Source organism: Petaurus breviceps, unplaced genomic scaffold (genome assembly GCF_028583685.1).
Source record: "Petaurus breviceps papuanus isolate PSGF00001 unplaced genomic scaffold, PetGlider_PUasm1.0 91041, whole genome shotgun sequence".
Classification (NCBI taxonomy): domain Eukaryota; kingdom Metazoa; phylum Chordata; class Mammalia; order Diprotodontia; family Petauridae; genus Petaurus; species Petaurus breviceps.
Genome location: NW_027187400.1, coordinates 14,175,710 through 14,188,508, shown reverse-complemented (window position 1 = coordinate 14,188,508; position 12,799 = coordinate 14,175,710). Strand labels below are relative to the sequence as shown.

Below are 12,799 nucleotides of genomic sequence, written 5' to 3'. Positions count from 1 at the left end.
TCCCCTAAGTGCGGGTTCGGGGCTGAGAGTGTAGGGGCTTCACGGCTCTCTTCAACCTGCGCGCCCCTGCCTCCCCCTGCCTCCCCCTTCCTGTTCCATTCTCCCTCGTTCCACCTGGTTCTCACCTTCCCAACCCTTCCTCATCACCGCGTTTCCCCCTCCCCCAGTCGCCCGGTGCTGCGTGCTCCCCTTCCGTGCTGTCCCTGGCTCCGCATGCCTTTACGTACTCCTCCCTCCCCTGGCAAGCTCCCATACTCGCTCCTAAATTCGGCTCATCTGGTGCCTTCTCTCTGCACCCTGGGCTCTCCTCGCGCCCTACCAAGTCCATCCTACAGCCCACGTTGCACCTCGTTTTCACCTTCATCTTCCTCCTCAACCTCGTGCGCCCCCTGCCATTGCCATCTCTTGTCTTTTGTACCCTTCATTCATAAAATGGGCACTCGATCACAATAGAAAGCTAGGAGCAGACCCCTTGCTTGCTCAGACCCTGGGATGCACCTTCATCTCGCTCCCAGCCACATCGCACCTCATTAGCTCTTCCCTTTGGTTGTGCTTCCTCTGGGCCTCGAACTCCCCTATCCCCTGGGTGTACTCCGTGTGGCCACCCAGCCCACATTACGGCCGCCCTCTCTCCCTCGCCCTCTTTCTCAGCCTGGTGGGGGCCCCCATCATCGCCACCTCCTATCCTGTTTGCGCCCTCGTCCCTTCTGCTCCTAGCACCCCACCCTCACCTTGGTGCCTTCGTCTGGCCAGCGCCCTTCATCACTGCTGCCCTCCCCCATGGCCCTGGAGGTGGGTCTGGCCAACAGCAGTAGCCCTAGCTTGGGGGCTTCCGAGGGCAGCGGATGGGTGGCCGCCGTCCTGTGTGTCATCATCGCTCTGACTGCGGGGGGCAACTCTCTGCTCATCCTGCTCATTTGCACGCAGCCGACCCTTCGCAGCACTTCCAACTACTTCCTCGTGTCGCTCTTCACGTCGGACCTACTGGTGGGGCTGGTGGTGATGCCGCCGGCCATGCTCAACGAGCTGTATGGCCGCTGGGTGCTGGCGCGCAGCCTCTGCCTGCTCTGGGTGGCCTTCGACGTTATGTGCTGCAGCGCCTCCATCCTCAACCTGTGTCTCATCAGCCTGGACCGCTACCTGCTCATCCTGTCTCCTCTGCGCTACAAGGGACGCATGACCCCGTGCCGGGCCCTGGCCCTCATCCTGGCCGCGTGGAGTCTGGCCGCCCTGGCCTCCTTCCTGCCCACGCACATGGGCTGGCACCAGCAGGGCGGCCTGATGGCCCTCAACGCCACTGCCGAGGCCTCCTGGGCTGACCTGGGCCCAGGGGGGCAGTGCCGCCTGCTGGCCAGCCTGCCCTTTGTCCTGGTGGCTTCAGGGCTCACCTTCTTTTTACCTTCTGTAGCCATCTCCTTCACTTACTGTCGGATCCTGGTCATTGCCCGAAAGCAGGCAGTGCAAGTGGCCTCCCTAGCCACCAACATGGAGGCCCTGCAGGTAACTGAGAATGCTGGGTAATGGGCCATCCTCCCCCATCTTCATTCCTTCCTCTTCATCTCTAGGGCACAGAGAACCGTAAAATCTTAGGGGTCCTGTGTATGTTTCTTTCTGGACATTTACAGGTTCTGTGTTGGAATTGGAAGAGACTTTAGAACACTGAAAAATAACAGCTCGAATTTATTACAATTTGCAAAATTGCTTTCTCCATGACCCGGTGAAGCTGGTAATACAAATGTTACCATCCTTATTTTACACTGAGGAAACTCTCCATTTTATAGATGAGGCCTCTGAGAGGTGAAGGCAGTAATCAGGATTTTGAACTTAGGGCAGATCCCCCATGCTTTCCATTAGAGATTAGACCACACAGCCTTTCACAGGGAGGCTTTCACGTAGACAGTAAGAACAAGCCAGAAGGGTGTCTATTCTAAATTCCTCCATTTTGTTCAGTTTCGAGGAAGAGACCCAGCTATAACCCCATTTTCTTAGGCCACAAGCTTCTGCTGTCTATTTCTGCTGCTGGTATTAGTGGTGGGAGGGGAATCAGCTTCTGGCTTAGCTATATTCAAACATAGTGTCCTGATTAATCATCAAAGGGTTAAATTGTCTCTTTTTTAGGTGGGAAAATCCATCTGACATGGACCAGATTCCTGAATTCTAGAGAGGGTGAACAGAATCCTGGGCTTTTATTGCCTCAGTTTCCTCATCTGTAAAATAGACACTATATTATACAGCCTATCTCACAGGGCTTTGGGGAAAAATATTTTGTTAACCGAAAACCATAACAGAAATATAAAATTGCACTCCTGCTTTAAACTCCAAGGCAGGCTCTAACCTCTACACCAGAAGTGTCAAACACAGACAGAAGGCCACATGTGGACCACAACACTTATGAATGGGTCCAAACCAGATTAAAATGGAATTGGGAAACATTTAGCAAAGTAAATAAAAATAGAGAAGAACACAGATAATGTTACTATGTGGTTTTCTAGGTCAATGTGTGTCCTACAGGATCCTTATGTATGGTTTAGTGGCTAATTAAATTTTGATATCACTGCACTACACCCCACTGCCTCAGCAGACATTTAATAAATAAATGCTTATTGAACTGAGTTGATTTGTAATGAGATTGTGAGCAGCATAAAGGCCCATCTTGGTTTCCTTCGGCAAAATAGACGGTGTGTTCTTTAAGTTGGACTCAGGAAGATTGATTTGGGTTCCAATACTGTCTGTGACACGTATTAGTTCTATGGTCCAGGGAGTCTCAGTTTCCTTATCTGTCAAAGAGGGAGAGTAATACATATAGTCCTTCCCTAATAGGAATGTTGTGGGGCTGCATTCTAACTGGAGATCACTTGTATTAGAAGGAGGAGTACATAAGGCAATTTGTCTCTGCTACAACCCATTTTTCCTTAAGGAAGAGTATCCTGGACTGTCAGCCCTCAACTTTCCTCTGAGACAGGGTGCTTGAATTGAACTGGACCTCTTTGGATTGAACTGAATTAGACTGAACTAGATAGGATTGCACTGGATTGGAGTAGAGTGCACTGGACTGTATATTGCATTAGATTGGACAGGGTAGGATAAAATAGGAGATGACTGAATTGGGTTGGATTGGAATGGATTGGGTTGGGTTGAGATAGGATTGGCTTAGATTGGACTGGATTTACCTGGTCTCAGCCAGACTTGGAAGAGGGCTGGATGTGAGGAATGATGTAGATTTTCACCAAAATTCCTGCCAACTTTGAGATGTAGGTCTTTGAGGGGATGTTCTCTGGCCCCATCAGGGAGAAAAGGCACATCCTTTCTAGTTCTGACATTCTTTGTTCCAAGGCCCTCCCAGCTCTGTCATTCTGTGTTCTAAGGCCCTTCCAGTTCTAACATTCTGTGTTCTAAGACCCTCCCAGTTCTAACATTCTGTGTTCTAAGGCCCTCCCAGTTCTAACATCCTGTGTTCTAAGACCCTCCCAGTTCTAACATTCTGTGTTCTAAGGCCCTCCCAGTTCTAACATCCTGTGTTCTAAGAACCCTCCAAGGTCTGACATTCTGTGCTCTAAGGGCTCTACAAGCTCTGGCATTCTGTGTTCAAAGGGCCCTCCCAGCTCTGACCTTCTGTGTTCTAAGGTCCTTTCATGGTCTGGAATTCTATGTTCTAAGGTCCCTTCTGAGGCTGACATTTTAGCGGTGTGGTTCAGGGGAAAGAGTACCAGTTTTGAGTCAGGAAATAGGATTCAAATCCCACCTCTGCCACTTTGTGACCTTGGGAAAGCACATGTCCTCTCTGAAGCTTTAGTGTCTCCATCTATAAAATGTAAAAAAATGACCTTTAAGGTCACTTCCCACTCTAGATGTATGATCCTTGGTTCTACGATTCCCAGCAGGTGTAGGTATACAAAATTGTTTGGAGGAAATTTCAGTACCACGGACAGGACCCATCTCTCTGGAAGGCTTCTAGTGCTGAAGATTGTCCCAGGTACAGAGCGAGAGAAAAGCCAAAAGGGTAGGGAAACGTAGGGAAGTGATGGCAAGGGCTCCTGGAGGTTGATGGAGTGGGACCTGATAATTAGATATGGAGTGAAAAACGAAGAGTTAGAATTCTAGGTTTTACTTCTTGCTACTTCTCGGGCAAGTCAGTTAACTTAAGGAGCCTCAGTTTCCTCATCTGTAAATGAGGAAACTGTAACAGATTATATCCAATAAATCTGTCTGTTCTGATAGTCTGTGTTCTAAAGTATATTTCAGTTCTGTCTTTACATAATCCAAGGTCCTTTCTAACAATGGCATTCTACGTTACATGACTCTGGATTATAATGTTGAGGCATTGGTGAGACCCTGGGATGAGACAGGGGTCTATGACTTCTCTTTCTAGAAGAACTACCCCTTCCCCAAGCCTCTAGAAAAGGCCTGGGCACATGTTCCCCTTCCCATATTCTCCCAGTTGACTGTGGCCTCTTCCTGGTTCATTTCTGATTGATTGGTTTAGACCGGATAGAACAGGATAACTTTTTTTTAAAACAATATTTAATATTTAAAAAACTATTTATTTTTAGTTTTCAATATTCACTTTTAAAAATTTTGAGTTCAAAACTTTTTCCCCTCTCCCTTCCCTAAGACAGCATGCAATCTGATATAGGCTATACATGTACAATCATATTAAACATATTTCCACATTAGTCATGTTGTAAAAGAAGAATCAGAACAAAAGGGAAAAACCATGAAAAAAAAAAAAACAAAAAAGAGAGAAAGTAACATGCTTCGATCTGTATTCAGACTCTACAATTCTTTCTCCGGATGTGGATAGCATTTCCCGTCATGAGTCTTGGAATTCTTAGATTATTGCATTGCTGAGAAGAGCTAAGTCTATCAAGGTCAGTCATTGCACAATGTTGCTGTTATTGTGTACGATGTTCTTCTGGTTCTGCTCACTTCACTCAGCCTCATCATCAGTTTATATAAATCTTTCCAGGTTTTTCTGAAGTCCACCTGCTCATCATTTCTTATAGCACAGTAGTATGCCATTACATTCATATACCACAACTTGTTCAGCCATTTACCAGTTGATGGACATCCCCTCAATTTCCAATTCTTTGCTACCACAAAAAGAGCTGCTATAAATATTTTTGTACATGTGGGTCCTTTTCCCTTTTTTATGATCTCTTTGGGATACGGATCTAGAAGTGATATTACTGGATCAAAGGGTATGAAGTTTTATAGCCCTTTGGGCAAAGTTCCAAATTGCTCTCCGGAATGGTTGAATAAGTTCGCAACTCCACCAACAATGCACTAACGTTCCAATTTTCCCACATTTTCTCCAACATTTATCATTTTCCTGATTTTTCATGTTAGCCAATCTGATGGTGTGATGTTGTACCTGAGAGTTGTTTTAATTTGCATTTCTTTAATCAATAGTGATTTAAAGTACTTTTTCATATGACCATAGATAGCTTTAATTTCTTCATCTGCAAACTGCTTGTTCATATCCTTTGACCATTTATCAACTGGGGAATGACTTGTATTCTTATAAATTTGAATCAGCTCTCTATATTTTAGAAATGAGGTGTTTATCAGAGACACTGGTTGTAAAAAATATTTCCCAACTTTCTGCTTCTCTTCAAATATTAGTTGCATTGGGTTTGTTTGTGCAAAAACCTTATAATTTAACGCAATCAAAATTATCCATTTTGCATTTCATTATGTTCTCTATCTCTTCTTTGGTTATAAAGTCTTCTCTTCTCCATAGATCTGACAGGTAAAGTATTCCTTGCTCTCTTAGTTTGCTTATAGTATCACCTTTTATCTCTAAATCATGTACCCATTTTGACCTTATTGTGGTATATGGTGTAAGATGTTGGTTTATGCATAGTTTCTGCCATACCATTTTCCAACTTTCCCATTAGTTTTTGTCAACTAATGAGTTCTTATCCCAGAAGCTGAAGTCTTTGTGTTTATCAAAAAGTAGATTACTATAGTCATTGACCTCTGTGTCTTGTGTACCTAACCTATTCCACTGGTCCACTGGTCTATTTCTTAGCCAGTATCAAGTAGTTTTGGTGACTGCTGCTTTATAATACAATTTTAGATCTGGTATGGATGGCCACCTCCCCTTGCATTTCTTTTCATTCATCCCCTTTCTACTCTGGACCTTTTGCTTTTCCAGATGAATTTTGTTATTTTTTTCTAACTCTATAAAATAATTTTTAGTAGTTTGGTATGGCACTGAATAAGTAAATTTAGGTAGAATTGTCATTTTTATTGTATTAGCTCAGTCTTTCCATGAGCAACTGATGTTTTTCCAATTATTTAGATCTGACTTTATTTGTGTGAAAAGTGTTTTGTAATTCTAGAGCAGGATAATTTTGGATTGGATTGGCTTGGCTTGGATTTAACTGGATTGCAATGGCTTGAACTGGATTGGATTGGATTGGACTGGACAGGATGACTTTGGATTGGATTGGACTGGCTTGCATTAGACTGGACTGGACTTGATTGACCTGGACTGGATTACATTAGCCTGGATTGGACTAGACTCAACAGGATAGCTTTGGAATGGATTAGACTGGACTGGGCTAGACAAGATAGGATTGGATTGGATTCACAGAAAGGCTGTCTGTCAGCAATAATGCATAGAAGACTTCCTTCCCCTCTGTGACTTAGACTGCTGAGGAGGTTGGTAAGAGGCCCCAAAACCTAGGGACCTTCCCATTCACCTGGCCTAGAATTCTTTCTGGGCACACATATTACCCATGAGCATCCATAATGCAACATATACGTTGGTAGTCATTTACACAGCAATAGCTCATACTTAAAAGGGATGGGCAGTTTACAAAGTCTACAAGGCTGTTTTGATGTGGAACCAAGGGTGTAAGTCCTGCCTCTGATGAAGAGTAGCTCAGTGACTCTGGGAAGGTTTCTTTCCTAGATGACCTCAGTGTTCTCATATGTGATGAAGGAATTAAAATGGATAATTTGTAAATCCAGTCTCCACCCTGGAGTCCATTTCAGTTTTCTGTTCTGTACAGTGAAGGGTTGGAGTATTGGGTTCACTGTTTAGCACCACAATTTAAGAAGGACATTAATAGCTGGAAAGTGTCTTTATCATATAAGCATTAGTTGGAGGGGTTGGGGTTGTTTTGCTTGGAGAAGACTTGATGGGGTATGTGTGTGTGTGCTTGTGTTCGCGTGTGCTTGTGTGTGTATTGATATCTAGCTTCAAGTATTTACAAAAGCTGTGTGGAAAAGGGATTAGATTTGTTCTGCCTGACCTCAGAATAAGGAGGAACAGGAAGAAATTTCAGATAAGCAGAATTAGTTCTATGTAAGGAAATTTACTTCAAATTAATTTAGAGTATCTAAAAGTAGAAGGGGGCAGTTAGGTGGCACCATATAAAGCAAGGTGCCTGGAGTCAGGAAGACTCATCTTCATGAGTTCAAATCTGGCCTCAGATAGTTACTAGCTGTGTGACCCTGGGTAAGTCACTTAATCCTGTTTGCCTCAGTTTCTCCATCTGTAAAATGAGCTGGAGAAGGAAATGGAGAATCACTCCAGTATCTTTGACAAGAAAAACCCAAATGGGGTCTTAGAGAGTCAGACCTGACTAAAATAACTTAACCACAATAAAAGTCAATCATCTTGTCTTGGGAGGCAGTGGGTTTCCTCTCACCAGAGGTCTTCAAGTGAAACATCAGGGACTAATTGTTGAGCAAAGGTATACAGCTGGATTAGATGGGAAGGGAAAGGATAGGAATAAAGCATTCATTAAATGCTTACTCTGTGTTAGGCACTGTGAGAAGCACAGCTCAGTATATTATCCCAGGTGATCCTCAAAACAGCTCTGGAAGGTAGGTACTATGATTATACTGATTTTATAGTTAAGGAAACTAAGACAGGCAGAAGTAAAGTGACTTGCCCAGGGTCACACAGCTAATAAGTACCTGAAGCCAAATCTGAACTCAAGTTTTCCTGACTCCAGTGCCATCTACTGTGCTGCATGAATGAAAGGAAGAGAAAAATTGGAATGAAACCCTCTTTTTTTTTTCAGGAACATATCTCCAAGCACACAGATAAATCCCATGACAGCAAATACAATGAGAGTTTTTATAGATCAGAAATATTTCCAAGCTTCTTATTTCAAAGCCATATATACAGTTTGACCCAAACGGCCTTGACTGGCATGGGGGGGGGAGGGAAGGGGAATCTTGGGTCTTAAGGCCATATGTGGCCTTCTAAATCCTTCCGTGCTGCCAGAATCCAGAAGGCCACACTCAGGGATTTAGAAGGCCACATGTGGCCACAGGACTGCAGGTTCCCCTCCGCTGCCCCGTACTTCAGACTTGAAAATGAAGCTTTCACTTGCTGGCTGTACAGGCAGCATTCTGACTTGTGTTTCTACCCCCCCCCCCCCAATGGCAGGGCTGAGAACACACTGAGCTAGCTAGTCACAAATTCTCACTCATGAGCAAAGTCATTTATGCGGTGACTGGTTGGGGTCAAGGGTTAATCTGCAGATGAGGTTAGGGGTTAGTCTGGAGTCAGAGCCTGGGGATGATGCTAGAGGAGCAATCGTCTGTGGTCAGAGTGAAGGGTCAACTTGGGGCTACCCCTGAGGATCCTTAAAGGCATGTGTCCCTTGCAGGTGCCAAGGACTCCAAATCTAGCAGTGTCGGCCTCAACTGAGAGCAGACGGTTTGCTGCCAAGCACAGCAGGAAGGCTCTGAAGGCCAGCTTGACACTGGGCATCCTTTTGGGCATGTTCTTTGTGGCATGGCTTCCCTTCTTTGTAGCCAACGTGATCCAGGTAAGGCCTGAGTATTCCCGAGGGCAGGGTTTGGGGAGGAAAATGCCAAGGCCATTCGAAGCCTCAAGCATGAAGCAAACTCTATGGGCTTCCTTCCTGAAGGAATATTGGAGAGGGTGGGTGGGTGTATGGGTAATGTTCAAACAGAAAGAGCTGGCTGGGTTCCCTGCTGAGTAAAAGTCCATAAAAGACACTGTAGCTAGACAAGTTTCAGTCAGATCCAGTGAGCTCCAAACTCCAATCGGATATCTGATATAAGTTCCCAAGAGGAAGTACTCTACCCTGGTCAGACCACATCTGGAATATGAAGCTCACTTATGGGCCTAGGAAGGACTTCACCAAGCTATAATGTGTCTGGAGGAGGCTGTCCGGGTTGGTAAGGGTTCTGGGGAACATGCTAGATAAGGACAGGTTGGTTTAGCCCAGAGGACACCAGAGACTGGAGGGAGAGAAGGGCATAACCACTGTCTCTAAGTATTAGAAGAGCTGCATCATGGAAGGTTTGTCTGTTTGTCCCTAGAAGGCAGACCCAGTGTATGTGGGTGGAAGTTAAAAAGGCAGAGTTAGGCTTAGTCAGGAAAACCTTCCTACCACCGGCGCTGTCCAAAAATGGAATGGGATGTTTTGGGAAGGTGGTGGCCTTTTTCTCATCAATGGAGTGCTGAGTGAAAGATGGATGCCACTTATTAGAGATGTCACAGAAGAGATTCCTGGACCAGATGGCCTGGGATGGCACTTAGCTCTGATATTCTTTGATTCTAGGGGAAATTCTCTAAAGAAACAGGAGAGGAAATTAGGGAATCTCTTTCTACCAGCCCTACAGCTAATGGCTTAGGGGCAGGACATGGCCTTCCCGGAGGTAGGGGGATGACCTCAGACACATAGGGACAGTGGGGTCTAGAGTGAGGGCTTGCTGATGGCTGAGTTAGTGAACCATTCTTGATGGGATCACAGTAGCTAGGCTGAACCTGACGAGCTGTCTCCAAACTCCAATGTGTTACCTGTCACTAGAGTAGTGACCCAGGGGTGAATGAGCTGCAGTGGCACCTAGAGTGATTCCTGAACTCCATCTAATAGCCACTTGTCCTGGGTATTGAGCTTTTCTATCCTTGCTACTCTTCCCTTGTCAAACTCAGCTGTTTGATCATTCACAGGGTCTTTTCTGGGGAGGCCTGATCCCTGAACCCAGACACCCCCAGGCACCAGGGAATGAGGAGGAGAAATGCATCTTAAAGTCCTGGGAAAGGAAAAGGCCTGGCTGGCTATGTGGCAGAAAGAATGACAGATCTGGAGTCAAGAGACCTAGCTCTGCCATTTGCTAGATACATATAATGTTAGATTTGTGAGGGAACTTAGAATATGGGAGAGACCTTAGTATATCAGAGCTGGGAGGGGTCCTAGAACACAGAATGTCAGGGCTAGGAGGCCCTTTAGAACATAGAATATGAGAGCTGGGAGGGGCCTTAGAACAGAGAATGTCAGAGGTGGGAGGGCCCTTAGAACCCAGAATGTCAGAGCTGGGAGGGCCCTTAGAACACAGAATGTCAGAGCTAGGAGGGGCCTTAGAACAGAGAATGTCAGAGGTGGGAGGGGCCTTAGAACAGAGAATGTCAAAGTTGGGAGGGCCCTTAGAACCCAGAATATTATATCTGGGAGGGACCTTAGAACAGAGAATATCAGAGGTGGAAGGGATTTTAGAACTTCATAGCTGAAAGGTCCCTTAGTAAGCACCTCATTTTGTAGATAAGGAAATTAGATGCTTGTAGACTGACGGAAGCCACTTTGCCCCCGAGTTTCAGTTTCCTTATCTGTAAAATGGACATAACAGTAAGTACAGGGCTGGGGCAGGATCTGCTGAGACAAATAAGTCCAGTGCTTTGCCGAGCACCCAGAGCTGCCTTTCTGAGTCGGCAGTGATGGCTTCCCGGGAGCCTGTGTGTGTGCCTTGATCCCCTCTCCTGTCCTCTGCAGACCGTGTGTGACTGTATCCCCAAAGTCTTCTTTGACGTTCTCACCTGGCTTGGCTACTGCAACAGCACCATGAACCCCATCATCTACCCACTCTTTATGAGGGATTTCAAGAGGGCCATGGCCAAGTTCGTGCCGTGTGCCCGGTGGGCTTGGGATCGAAGGACTAGTCTCGTCTCGCTCTCCATGCGAAATTCCCACAGTGGGGCCCCTCAGTTCATCCCCCAGGTGGGCTTCTCCTTGCAGCAGAGGATGGCCCTCCCCGGAGAGGTGGACTCGGGCACCTTGGCCCTGCAGGTCACGGAGCAGCCCCAGGAAACCGAGCCTGGCCGCTCCCCGCCCACGGGCACCGATGCCGTCAGCCTCTTTGACACGGACCCTGTGGAGCCTGAGCTAAAGCTCTATCCGCTCAATGCCCCCATGGAGTGAGCCCTGAAGTCAGAGCCTGCTGGACTTTGCTCCGAGTGGAGACTGGGTCTCGGGCTAGTTGGCCAGGGAGGCAAGAGGCTTCCTTGGCCTGCCCTTGCCCACAGCAAGAAGCTGACCCCTTCCATCTCATATGCCTACTTTTCCCAGGGGTGGAGACGCGTTCACTGAGCCGTCCCTACTTTCCCGCCCAGACATGTTTGTGAATGTCTCCCCGAGAATGGCTTATTCTGGGTGAAGCTCTGTTGAGTATAATCTGCCTTGACTATGTTGGGGGGTTGGTATGGATTGGGAAGTGGATGTGGGGACCTCAGGGAACCTCTGGGCTGAGGAGGAGTCTCTTTCCTTCATAAAATCCCGTGTGAGGGAAAGAAACAATCTGTCCTGAGGGAGTCTCTGCTGCCATGTCCCCAAGTGGTGGGGGCTGGCAAGCCTTGTCCCTGGGAGCTCATCTTAGGGGGGAAAAGTCTTAACTGGGGTGGGGGAGGGGAACCACGGTCACTCCAGCCCCAGCTGAAGAGCGGGGAGCCCTCAGTCTAAGGCAGGAGAAAGAACACAAACCGAATTCCCTATTAGAGCAAGGCTGGCCCTGCAACCCTTCACACTGAGTTCAGGAGAAGTGAGGCCCGGACAGAGGGCATCTGGCTACAGGAAGCCAAGGGGAAGGCGCTTGGGCCACTAACTTCCATAACAAGGGGACCAAGGTCCGTCCTGAAATTCCAGTATAGTTCTGGGTGCTATGTATATGTGCCCATGCATGCTTGAGGTCAGTGGAGTTCATATGGATCAAGTGTTCATGAGGGAGGAGTTTCTGGAGCAAGTTTGCCTTCGGCATGTTTGGCAAGGAGAAGACCCCACAGTATGTAGTATCAAGTACTAGACTAGGTGCCAGAAAACCCAGGCTCCAATCCTGCTTCCTTCTGCCTCTTAGCCACATGGAGACACTCTGCTCTAAGCCTCAGTTGTTCCATCTGTAAAATGGGGATAATCATCATTGGCTCTACCTACCTCAAAGGACTGTTGTGCTGACCTTGTTCTGCAAACCACAAAGGGCCACTTAAGGTGAGCCGACATTGATGTACTGCTTCTCACAGGTGTGAGCTCAGCTGCTGGAGTGGGACCAGTGTGGGCTTCGCTTGTATGAAGGTGGGCAACAGGGAGGAAAATGCAGAGGGGGTGGCAACAAGGGGCCCATGGGGAAACCTCAGCCTAGGCCCTCTGGGAAGTAGGCCCTGCTCTGTGGCCAACTGCTTGTGCCACTTAGGACAAATTACCAGGACCCTTGGGATCTCACACCTTTTACCTGTGAAAAGTAGGGCACTAAGACGTGGTCTTCTGCTTCCCGGAATTCTTGAGCTCCAGCATCCTATGTTCTAAGGTCTCTCCCAGCCCTCATATTCTGTGCTTTTAAATACCATCCAGCTCTGACATTCTATGTTGTTAGTCCCTTCTCAGCTCTGACAAGTCTATGTTCTGAGGCCCCTCCCAGCTCTGACATCCTGTGTTCTAAGGATCCTCCCAGCTCTGGCATCCTGTGTTCTAAGGCCCTCCCAGCTCTGACATCCTGTGTTCTAAGGGCCCTCCCAGCTCTGACATCCTGTGTTCTAAGG

The 12,799-nt window shown here is 47.0% G+C and overlaps 1 protein-coding gene across 1 annotated transcript in view; it reads left to right on the top strand.

Annotated features, from left to right (window-relative positions):
• HTR6 (5-hydroxytryptamine receptor 6) overlaps positions 1-11,192 on the top strand; it is an 11,979-nt gene extending 787 nt beyond the window's left edge. Inside the window, exons 2-5 of the mRNA XM_069078933.1 lie at positions 168-380; positions 718-1,500; positions 8,634-8,795; positions 10,767-11,192. Of these exons, the coding sequence (XP_068935034.1) occupies positions 168-380; positions 718-1,500; positions 8,634-8,795; positions 10,767-11,192 (1,584 nt within the window). The remainder of the gene's footprint in view (positions 1-167; positions 381-717; positions 1,501-8,633; positions 8,796-10,766) is intronic.
• Positions 11,193-12,799: the final 1,607 nt, after the last annotated feature.